Below are 12,304 nucleotides of genomic sequence, written 5' to 3' on the forward strand. Positions count from 1 at the left end.
CATAAAAATTTGTGAAGTATGCCACACTTGGGGATTTTTTCCAAGAAAGATAGATAGGTCTCCGTAATGCAGACAAAGTTTATACCACTAAACACAATTCCTTAGCTACAATAAGCAGGGACACTTCACAGTACAGTATCATTAGTTCTTTTAGGACTGAACAAAATAAATTAAATAATGCAGCCTAAGAACTGGGGAAAACTTTTCAAATATTGATCCCATACAGATTCTGCATCAGAATTCATCAGACTTCTATCTCTATAATTCAAGTTTATGCTGTAGATTGTGTTTATTTTTGGAATCTGGGAAATTTTGCACTCTGTAGATACTTTAAAGTTTAAGAGATCTGTCACTCCTCTACATCTATATTTAGTTCAGGAGTGATTTAAAAACTTCACTTGAAACATAATGATTTAATTAGATATGTGCTTGTACTCAATAAAATAAGCAGCCTACTCAACTTTCCTGCACAGGAACATGCAAATTGTCCTTCTGAAGGCTCTATATTGAAGAGACAAATACATGTTTCCACATGGGTTTTCTCATCATATGGAATTACCTAATGCTTTAGTGAAGCCTCTTAGGAAAAAATTCAAACAAAATTCAGTCTACAATTTTAAGTTACCTATTGCTTCACAATCTCCTCTTAAGGAAAGTCCTAAAGAGTAAAAGAAGCAGCTGTTTCAAACTTAATCAAATAAAATATTGGCAGAAAATGCATTTTATACTTCCAGAAAAGATATAAAATTATTTTTGCCCCTAAAAAACCCCTACGTTCAATACTGAGCACTCTGGAACTACAACTCATTTCATTTGCCAAATCCAGCTATTCCAGGGGTGCTGGGCAGCAACCTTAAATGTACTTTGTCTCTGGACTTGTATTTTTAGGAGAAAAATTCACTTTTAATATTGGTTTCAGATTAAAACAAAAAGTGGTTTTTGCTCATTTTTGGACTAGAATTGAGACCTGTTGCTGGAAGAAGATAATGGCAGTAGCACTACTTCAGAACACTGAGATGTCTGTGCTGCTAAAATTAATGGTCATATCCAGTATAAATAATATAATTACAGTGCCAAGCAAAAGGTATTAATAACACATTTACCTTCGCTAGAGTGGATACAGAATGAATCTTTCTTTTATCTTTCAGAATGCTGTCAGCCAAATCAGCAACAGAGAGCCCGACAGACCAAGATCTCTGACCTTTTCCCTTTAGGATTTCCATAGCTCTACACATAAACCAGGAAAAGGAGAGAAATGTGACATTTAGAATGTAATTATTCTTATTTTGGTTTCTATGTAAAACCCACAGTGTTTAAGGTTTAAGTTAAAGTGTTTAAGTTAAGTGGTAAAGGTTTAAGTGTACCATATCAGGTAGAGTGTACTATAAAAATATGATTCTCTGTTTTGGAAAACAACACAATGGAATAAAATAATTTCTTTTCTCTACACTCATAAAAATTCTCTTTTCTGTCAAGGGGTATAACTGATAATTAGATCAGTTAAATAAATCCAAACTGGTGCTTTACTTTGAAGTAAATGCTTCCAACACAAGCACTGAGCAAAGTGGGCCAGAAGGTTTGTCTAAAGGCTTGTTTTAAATTCACAATCAAACACCTGATATTCTGCTGTATATTGTGGTGTCTCCTTATATCACCACAGGCACAATGCTAGTAAGAATTTCAGAAAAACAGTGGCCATGTACACATCCATAAAAGTGAATGACTACTTAACCTACAAGTTCCTATAAGCTCTATGTATGAGCATTTTAGAGTAAGCTTCCCCCACTTCATAAAGAGCTGAAGAACATGTAAACATCAAGTACCTAAACATGAGAGAAAAAAAAAAGTTATAATGGTGCTACCTGTTAGCCACCTTTTCCCTTGAGTTACGATCAGCCATTGCTTCTGTTTGATTTGCAACTACATTACAGCTGGTCCATGATGATACTAAATAGAAACAACAACAACAACAAAAAGCATCTGAGGTTGTGGTTTGTTTTGGTTTTTGATTCCTGTGACAAATGGCAAATACTTTTACTACTTTTCCAGTTCTACAGACTTTGGTACCCCAAAACTCTATTATTTAAAGCCATTATTATGAGAATTTACTACTCCTCTTATTACTTTTCTCATTACCTTCATTACTTTTCTCAATTATTCTTTCATTATTCAGTTACTTAGGCACTGCCAGGACATAACATGCTCATAGTCATAATAAAGCATCACTTTACCTTTGTCTTCCCCTTGTTCACCAATAACCCAGGCATCTTTTGCCAGCATCTCTGCTTTCAAAAGGTTGGTCAGCATGTACTGAAATCTCTCTGAATCAAGGTTGGCGCCCACTCCAATTACTCTGCTTTTGGGAAATGAGCTCAGCTTCCATGACACAAATGTCATTACTTCAACTAAATGTCAAAGAAAAAACATGTTGCCAATAAAGGACCACTCAAAATTCAACTCAACTGCAAATTATGAATCATCATTATGAAAAACTGTACTTCTTTACTTTAGGACAGGCATAAGCATGTAAGAACATATTGATAGTTTATTTCAACCTAAAACACAAAATCAGGTGAGAAGAAGTGAAAAAATAAGAATAATGGTAAGAGAATAAGAAGAGCTATCTTCAATGCATTACAGGATAGAGGCTCACACTTCTTTCCCTTATCCTAAGTAGTGATTTTATGTTGTCTTAGTTCACAGTACCACTGATCTGGAAATTTAAAACTTCTACCAAAATCTATCTGCAGTATTTACTATTAGCGCTATACTTTGTATATGAGTAGCATGTAAGTGTGATCATATGGCATATAACACACATGGATCTATCCTTCCTGCACAGGAGAAAGGGGCATATAAAACTCACAGCTGACAAGACAACAACCAGTGGATGCTAATGTTGTAGACATAGTCAGGTTGAAACTACACACAGTAACATACAGAAATACATACCTGTTACACAAAACAAAGTACACTAATTTCTTTTATCTTGGTAACAGTAAAGAAAAAAACCCTCAAAGACAGTGTCCAGCTCAAAGCTGAAAAGGAAAACATCTTTCAGAGTAGCAAGAAATTTTTTACTAACTAACCAGGTGTATTCAGCAGTAATTTTTAAAACAGGCCAGAAAAAAAGCCAGGTGAGGGACAGAACATTATGCAGAGTACCAGCATACCTGGATGAGAAGCAACAAGGAGAACAGCGTTCTGACTGTAGTGGGACACTGCTGGAATAATTCCTCTGAATAAATCTACATTGCTCTGTATGACATCAAGGTAAGTCTGAGCATTACCCAGAGAATTAACTGTAAGCACTACAACTTTGGAATCAGCTGAAGCAGAAAAATCTGGAAATATGAAGAAAACACATTTTGAAATTTATGTCATTCTACTGATTTTTAGATGTAAAATCAAGAGCTGTTCTAAAGGCCGAACTACAGCATTCAGCTTAATTAGGGGTTTTTTTGCCTCCTGTCCCACTCATATCCCCCAGCACAGAATTTGAGGCACTTCCACTGCACCTATAAAACATAGCTCTCCCACAGAACTACCTTCCTGTTTTATAGGCGCCAAACACAAAAGGCGAACTACAATTTGTCCAAGGTTACAGAGCAGAGACCAGAAAACATCTAGACAGTTTTGATAGATTAACTTTTCCAAGTTTTGTTGTCAAGAAAGAAAACAATCCATGAAAAGGCTCCTTAACTTTTATTCCGACTGTTAAAAAAGGGGAAAGACTTTTACTCCTTTATCTGAGGCTTCTTCTATAATTTTTGATCTCATACCTTAATCAAGGGCATGTAGATAACCATGAGAAGCACTCCAAAAGTCTATTTTACTTACTTAAATAAAAGACAAATTGTATTTATTAGCCCAAAGAAACACACTCTTGCTGCAGGAATTTGTAAGTCAAAGCTGCCTTGAGCAGGTATCTCTGAATATCTGAGTGCCACATATGTGATCAGCCTGGACAGAGAAATAGGGTGATTTGTCTGTTGCACCATTTTTGGAACCAGCTGAAGCCAAAGAGGAGGTCTGATACACTGAAAAATTAAAACCACACTACGCAGGATATAATTAATACCAGCTTGCCCCTAACCTAGATATAAACACACTAAAATAGCAGTTGACAGTATACAAACATTTTGTAGTATTGTTACACTACCAAGCTTCTTATACCACAGCTAAATGCAAACATACAACAGGCAACCACAGAGGCACAAAGAGATTTGGTACAGTGACACAACCAGAGTTCTGGAAAAAAGGTGTGCTAGCAGTAAAACCTGCAAGATAAGATCAAAGAATGTACAGCAGGCAATGCCAGGTGCAGAACAAGCCACAAAGATGCCTGGTGAAATCAAAACAAGTCCCTGTCCCCAAAATAAGATAAATTAAAATAGAAGCACAAGAAAACCCCTCATTTCATCTCGTAAAGGGAGCAAGGAACATGGAAACATGACACATAAGCAAGGAAGAATGTTAGTTAATTCCAGCTTTCCCTGTGGAAAAACTTCTGAGCTGCATGGCCTCAACATCTGCAACCATCAAAGACCAACAAAGCCTGTAACTAATCACTGATTACAGAGACATGGCATTGACTCTGTTGAATTGTATGCTCACAGCTGACTGAGAACAAGGTTATTAAGAACTCATTGAGTATGCAGCGATAGAGATTAAGGACTCACTATTGGCCATGTGCATGTTTAATGAACATCAAGCTAAGAAGGCAGCTGTTTGGAACCCACCTTTATTTGTCAGCCTTTTGAACATTGCTTTCACAGCCTTCACTAATTCCTATGCAAATATTTTTTCCCCTTCCCTCCCTCTCTCTGCCCATGACACAGAAGTTCTAGCTTGGCTTCTCTGTATTTCTGCATGAGTCCAATTTTAGCATTAGCCTCTTATCTGCAAGTACAGACTTTCTTAAAAAAAAACAAAACTATGTGCCACTGTATCTCCCCAGATGTCCTGCTCTTGCTAAAACAAGCACAAGCACACACAGTACAGCACCCACTCCTGTTTCAGAAACATCTCATACCTCTGCTGATCTCCACATTTGGCACAGCAAAAATCTCCAAATCCATGGTCCCTCCTTTTGCTGCACCTTCAGAAAGATCCAAAAGAACCACCTTGTCTGCAACATCCTTTGTGAATAATAATAATACAGATCAATGATAAACCAAAACAAAACCTGTTCTTGTGAGAGTGAGGAATAAAACCCAAAATTCCTCCCATTTCATTGTTTGCTGTACTGTGTACAAATTAAACAAAATTACTGGTCAAAATTACAGCCAAATCACAAGGAAAAGGACATAGTTTAGGAAGTCTAACTGGAAAAAAACCCACATTACAAAACAAACAATGAACTCACAAAACTATCTCCAGGAAGTCAAAAATGCTGACATTACTGTTGTGTCTAACATACAGCTGTGATGAAGTACAGCCCATCTGCACACTATCCTTTTCCAGGAAACTAGGAGATCCCAGTTGTAAGGTGCCACTGCTGGGACAAGAATCCCTTAGAGATTTCCAAAGTAAGTGAATTCAGTATTCAACCCTTTGAATTAAAAAAGCTGACCGAGAAACCAGGGCAGAAAACTAAAACCTTTGTGTGTCCATAAATTAACTGAAGAGATAAATGACCTAAGCTGTGACAGCTGTTAAAACTGATGAGGTATTCCTTAGTGTCAGATATTAAGAACTAGATTGGAATCCTCTCTCTTAATCAGGTCTCTTGCTATTTTTAATAATTATGTACCTTTGCTGCAACTGCTAGTACACATGCAATACCAAGATCTCCAGCTCCAACAACAGTAATTTTGTTAAAACATCCTTCATTTCTGCCTCCAGTTTTACTCCTTGATTTCATGTCAGTCTCTCCTGCAATTAAAAGAAAACCACGAACTTAGGTAATGGTCCACACTGTATCAATACAAGTATTGCTGCTTCAAAGGATCATGGTTGTGCCAGAGTTAAATCAAGTTACTTGGACTTTTTCAAAACAGCAGTCAAGACTGACCACAGAAAATCCATCACAGCTTGCAAGATGTAAAACAGATACTCCTCTCTAGACAGGAATGTGTTTTTCAGTAAGTAGAAATAGATGACCATGACAATAGCAAGAAGCTAAACACTAATACAACAAAAACCGCACTCCCTTTGCTGCTATTAGAGGTGTGCACACAGACCATTATCATAAAATTTGTAAAATATATACCATGTAGGTTTCTTTGTGACATCAAGTAATGACAATAAGGGAACATATTTTAAAAGAACATTAGAAATGAGTCCGTGTAAACATCCCCACCTTCAGTAATCTTTGCAATATAGGAGAGAAGTTCTGATTGCCTGGCTGCATCAGAAGATGAGAGTGAGTACAAAGGAAGCTCTTCCTCAAACTTTGCAATCATTTCCTTGATTAATCCAATGAGTGTTGATTTAGGCTGAAATACAGCAGACACACAGAAGACAAAACAGCTGAACAACTATTTCATATAGTGGTATCAGCTGTGAACTGCCAGAGCCACACAACATTTAATCAGATTATAAATACTGACACTCTTAACATTTACACAAACACATAAGGGAGACAAAAGCATCACTTTGAGAAAATATTTTCCAAACAGGAGTATGGATTAAAAGGAATTTAACAAAAGGAATTCTAAAATTGGAATTACCATTGTTAGTAGTTTTTGGAGGCATCCATAAATATATGGGAGCCTTTGATATAGCAACATCCAGTATTATAAAAGGGACAAATCCTAGCTGAAGAGAAGTTTGCTCAATCTTCTTAGATGAGCTCAGCTGTCCAGAGTTCTGGCAATTCAGTCTTCCTCCAGACAAAACACACTGTGAAGTCAGCAGAAATTCCCTTAGGAACTTCTGTACCAATAAAATAAAATACAGCCCATTCATTTCAAAAAGCTGGCATTCATAAAATTATTTTTACTGGCCCAGCAGTCATTTTAAGTGGGTAATTTAACACAGTGCATAAAAACATTTAGCAACAGCACTGACTTTTGAATCTCTGCTCTGTTTCAGAGTTCTGCCAAAAGAGACATACCCAAAAGGCAGAAACTTCCACTGAAATTTCCTGAGGGATACTCAACCAGTCTCACTATTCATAGCAACAAAGTATCATGAGGCTTACATTGCTTTGTAAAGAATCAGTCCCTTTTTCCCCTAAAATCACTTCCAGCTGCCTTTCCAAGCCTCAGCCTGCCTGAAAGCTCCACAATACCACACAGTATTCCCCAATTCTTCCCCTCCCCTGGCCACTCCACCTCTTACATGGCTCCAGTTCTGCAGGTACGGCAAATAAATCCTGCCCCGTGCATCCACGTGTTTCCCCACTGCAATGCCCATGTTTGCAGTTGGCTTCAGGAAGCAAATGGGAGGAGCAAAGGGATGAGAATCCAGGATCCACAGATGAATAGGAATGTTATAGGAATTACCTGTTCAACACAAAATAAAGGCCATTACTAATTTCTGCATGAGGAAAAAGCACTAAAGAGGAGCCGTGTGTGTGTGAGGTGACTCACACTTTGTAATAACAAAGGAAAAAAAAAAGCCTGACAGATCACTTCCAGATTCATACTGGAAAATATTTATATTATTTAAGTTAATTAATAAAACCAGACTTGTCTGGATCAACTTGAAGTGCTAGTGATTGTGCCTTTCTTAATATAAAGCTCTTAATTGTTGTTTTGCTTCCCATGGGCCTCTCAGCTAACATGTCCCCTTTTCCCAGGAAAGAAAGGTATCAGATGTATGTATATACACACACACACATATATTTATATCTATATTTCATACTTATTTTATAACTATAACTTATATATGTATAAATAAAAAATTGCCTGCAAATTATTTTTTGCACACTATCTATACAAGTGTAGGTCTCAGAGAGTTCACACAACCTCCACTAGCACCATTTTTAAACAGTTAACTTGTTTTAACTTAATAGATAATAATTTTTAAACAGTTTACTTATTTAATTAATAGCACCTTATTTCAGCACCTGTGCACTCGTTTCTGCAGTAAAAGTGACTTCTGCCAATTCAAACAAAATATTTTCCAGTGCCTTTTGAAGACACTGCACAGTGAACTGTTAAGAGGCAGCACCCAACACATTTTACATCTAGAGTCACAAGTGGCAAGAAAATTACGTTTGATTTATCTTACCATATTTCACTGGAACAGTACCACTAAAATTCAGGAGGTCTTTCTGGGATCCATCCTTGAAGGCTGAAATTAAAAATGCAATTAAAAATAAAAAAATAAACTCCTTTCAAAGCACTCCCATCCACAACTAAAAATATACAACAGTGATTTTTTCTTTAGAAATCAAATACACTCCTTGTGGAAAAAAAAAAGACTAGAATATTACTAAGATCCCCCCTTCCCCCATTTAAAAATATTTCCTTAATGAAATTTTAACAAAAATTGCATTGGTACAACTAAGCACATCATTAGTCTGAAAACCTCTTGTCCTGGGTAATCATGATGTTGTGGGAATTTCCAGTCAGGCTGATGGATTCTGGAAGTCACACTCTATAAGTTAAAGCCATCAAAATACTTTCAATACAATAATGAAATATGAGGAAAATGGTGCAATATAAAGAATTTCAAGTATCAATCTTCTCAAATTACTGACAAGTTGAAGTAAGATGAAGCAGATGAGTTGCTGAGGTTTATACATGTATGCATCCTTGGAAGAGCATTCAGGAAAAGTATTGTGGCACGAGTAATTTTACTGCAAGTCAACATAAACACAGGAACACAACGTAAATATATTTACATTCTATTACACACAGTCTGCACTTATGGCAAGTAAGATTCCCCACTTGTATCTCTTCTTACTGTATGTGTTCATGGAGAACGTGAAGTTGGGGTAGGTCTTGCTAACAGTCTTCAGCTCCTCTATGGTCAGGTCTCTGAACTTATACTGGGAAGGGGGAGAAAAAAAATAAGGAAAAAAGTTTCACTTCAAAGGCTTCCGTATGAGAGATAGGGGAAAGGATACTATAGGAGGCAGAAACACAAGAAGGGGAAGGTAATTATTACTTCTAGTATTATAAATAGTTTTGATGTGAAATAAATTATCAAAAGGAACTGCTTACAAAAAAGCTTTGAAGCTATTGCAGGTCTTCTGTTGCTACATAAGAGATCTGATATTGTGAACATCACTCCTTACATACCATTTCTTCCCCTTTACAGCTGTGTGAGCAGAGGTTTAGTAAAATTTAGTCTCCTCTGAACACATAAAAAGAATAAATAAAAATATGAACCTCTTAGAAAAGGGAGGTTATTTTCTTACTGCCACAGTTAAACTCAGATCCACCTGCACACATTTGAGAAGATTTTACGAAGATGTCACTTTCCACAAACATGTGTAATTAGCCTCTAGGAATTACTTTTTCTTTTTTTCACTGCTGCTTCATTGAGACTGTCCCCAGCCAGTCTAATACATGAACGTCCAAGAGATTTGCATCCTCCCACATCCCAAAATTACAAAGAATATTTTCCATCTCCTAGATCAGACTCTCTGCTTCTCATTTAGGAAACCCGGTGCTGTTTTTTTGGAACCTTTGCCTAAGCAGACAAAACTGCTGCCTGACAGTGGCTTAAAGAGCTGCTCTGGAATAACTGTCACGAAACAGCAGCTAAACTCGAATTTCTCTTCAGTCTGCCACCCTGGCAGCAATGTGACAGCTATAGGCACGGCACAGCTATTTCCTACTGTGCACAGAAAAACACAGAGCTGCTGACAAGAAACACCTTTCAGTCAGCTTCTCCCCAGCACTGGATTCTGCAAAGCTACGCAAGGAAAAGAAAATAAAAATAAAAGAACCCCATGTTCCCTGATTGTGAATGTCTACACGAATTATGACCTTTTTTTGGAGGCGTTGATATATCAGGTTGTGAAACCAAAGTCATCTTTCCCCAGCTGGCCTCCTCCTATTCGTTCTACAAAACGAGGCATTCCTTTCAAATAGTTTGTCCTCTTCTAAAGATCAAAGGATTTACGGGGTGACTCAGATACAGACCTTCCTCATTTCGCACCCAAAATTATTTGGCATGCCCAAAGCTTAAATACACCCAAGCTCAGCTTCTCCCACGGAAATGAAAAACGCTCAGAGCGATGCTACAACAACGCGTCTGCGCTCCTGAGGCGTGGAGGCGCTAACGCGGGGAATGCCAGCAGGAAAAAAAAGCAGAGCTCTCAGTTTGGGATGAGTGGAGGAGAGTCAGGGCCGAGCGGCGAGGCGCAGCGCGAACCACGGGGACGAACTGACGGGCGGTGCAGCTCAAAGCTCGGCTGTAGCAGGACAGCGCGGCCACCGGGAGCCAAGGGACGGGACAGCACGGGAGTCCCTGGGCAGGCAGCCCCGGGACACCGCCGCCCCTCCCGGCCCGTCCGAGCCCCTCGCCCGCTCTCCCTCCCCTCCCTCAGCGCCGCCCGCTCGCCCCCTCCCCTCCCCGCGGGCGCGCGCACCTTGCCCAGCTGCCTGCGCAGCGCCTCCTCCGCCATGGCGCGCGCCGCCTTCCCGGCGGGCCCCGCGCGCCGCAGCGCCGCCCCTCAGGGAGGCGGCCCGGGCTCGGCCGGGGGCGGCCTCGGAGCCTCGCGCTTTTCGTTGTCCTGCCGCGGCACAGAAATACCGGGACGCGTGCCCTGACCGTCGGGACTGCGTGCTGTTTCCACCCGCCGTGGTGGTGCTGAATGCGGAATGTGCCGGGATTATCTTAAGGCAGGATCTTCTTTGTTGCAAAATCGTAGTGTACTTCCAAGCGTAATCGGCAGGAAAGGAGGGAGACTTAATCAGATGAAGAGGCAGGAGCCAGTCCAGCAGTCCAGTCAAGGACATCCGTGAATGAACAAGCTTTAAGGATGCAGTAAGTCGAGATGTTGTTCACAGAATCACAAACTGTGCTGAGTTGGAAGAGACCCCAGCAGGATGATGGAGTCCAGCTGCTGGCCCTGCCCAGGACACCCCAAGAGTCACACCCTGTACTTGAGAGCATTATCCAAGCACTCTTGAGCTCTGTCAGGCTCAGTGCTGTGACCACTGCCCTGGAGCTGTTCCAGTGCCCAAACATCCTCTGGGTGAGGAACCTTTTCCTGATATCCAGCCTCAACCTCCCCTGACAAGGAGTGTCATGCCATCTCCTCGAGTCCTCTCGCTGGTCACCACAGAAAGACATCAGTACCTGCCCCCTGCTTCCCCTCCTGAGGAAGCTGTAGACTGCAGTGATATCTCTCAGTCTCCTTCAGGCTGAGCAAGCCAAGTGATCTCATCCACTTCTGCAGCTTCCCCTCCAGACCTAGGTACCTCCAGACCTCCCTTCGCCATCCTAGGAACACTCTTCCAAACGAAGCCATAGAATTTTGCATATGTTCTTACCAAACAAGCCATAGAAATTCTCCCAAACTGGGATTTATCGAGCAATACATGCAGCTCTTATATTATTACAACTCCTCACTGCATAAAATGTCACTCTACGTATTAAAAACCAGCATTTTGCCAGCAGTACAGATCTTCCAGACCTAGATGTTTTCTTTGAGACTTGGTAGAAAAGTTGAGATGGTTAATGAAACAGAAAATAGACTGCAAGTGCTAAGGGAGAGGGCAAAGTAAAATGACAGTCTTGGGGTGACATGGATCTTGTCTTCCAACATATGGCTTTGGAATTTTATTCATTAAATTGACATCATTTCTACAGCCTCAAACTTTTATACTCTAAATACTAGTCTCATTATTCTGCTTGCCTGTGAACATCCTGTGTCTATAGGGATGCTAACTTAGAGCAAAGGGAAAGGAATTCTCAACAACAGGAAACTACAGTCCAGGAAGCATTTTAAAGGATTTTCTGCCGGGGAGAAAATAATGCAATGCTGAGTTATCTAAATTAACTTTGGAGTAATGGAATGGGAATTACAAGTTCAACTTCTAAATATTCAGTGCTATGGGGAAAAATTTGCACTTCTAAAATACACTCAAGTGATCATCCAAGATAACCAAACAGCAGCACATCCTTCTGCCTGAACTCTCAACATTCCCCTTGTGGGACTGGGTGCCTGTCTACGTATCATTTACAGTCACCACTGTGGAGGTCTCAGAAACCCTTCCTGCACATTCTGTACAAAGCAAGAACCAGATAAAGTACCCCTCCTCTCCAAAATGAACCATAATCAGTGTTACTCATCAGCTACAGAGCAGCACATCAACCCACAGATGCCCTGCTCTACCATACACAAACCTTGACATACTGGACACGTGTAAGGACCACAAGGCATCCATAGAAC

At 39.9% G+C, this 12,304-nt stretch overlaps 1 protein-coding gene across 2 annotated transcripts in view; it reads right to left on the reverse strand.

The window, feature by feature from the left end:
• UEVLD (UEV and lactate/malate dehyrogenase domains) overlaps positions 1 to 10,528 on the reverse strand; it is a 16,273-nt gene extending 5,745 nt beyond the window's left edge. The window contains exons 1-11 of one of the 2 annotated variants that reach the window (XM_062495934.1): positions 10,496 to 10,528; positions 8,860 to 8,944; positions 8,182 to 8,244; positions 7,288 to 7,451; positions 6,305 to 6,440; positions 5,756 to 5,877; positions 5,036 to 5,141; positions 3,174 to 3,344; positions 2,232 to 2,405; positions 1,863 to 1,947; positions 1,104 to 1,227 (exon numbers count right to left, since the gene is read on the reverse strand). In XM_062495934.1, the coding sequence (XP_062351918.1) occupies positions 1,104 to 1,227; positions 1,863 to 1,947; positions 2,232 to 2,405; positions 3,174 to 3,344; positions 5,036 to 5,141; positions 5,756 to 5,877; positions 6,305 to 6,440; positions 7,288 to 7,451; positions 8,182 to 8,244; positions 8,860 to 8,872 (1,158 nt within the window). In that variant the 5' untranslated portion in view covers positions 8,873 to 8,944; positions 10,496 to 10,528. Of the gene's footprint in view, positions 1 to 1,103; positions 1,228 to 1,862; positions 1,948 to 2,231; positions 2,406 to 3,173; positions 3,345 to 5,035; positions 5,142 to 5,755; positions 5,878 to 6,304; positions 6,441 to 7,287; positions 7,452 to 8,181; positions 8,245 to 8,859; positions 8,945 to 10,495 lie in introns of those variants that run through there. The other variant, XR_009933329.1, reaches the window with a different exon arrangement.
• Positions 10,529 to 12,304: the final 1,776 nt, after the last annotated feature.

The sequence above is a fragment of the Cinclus cinclus genome, chromosome 6, assembly GCF_963662255.1.
Source record: "Cinclus cinclus chromosome 6, bCinCin1.1, whole genome shotgun sequence".
Classification (NCBI taxonomy): domain Eukaryota; kingdom Metazoa; phylum Chordata; class Aves; order Passeriformes; family Cinclidae; genus Cinclus; species Cinclus cinclus.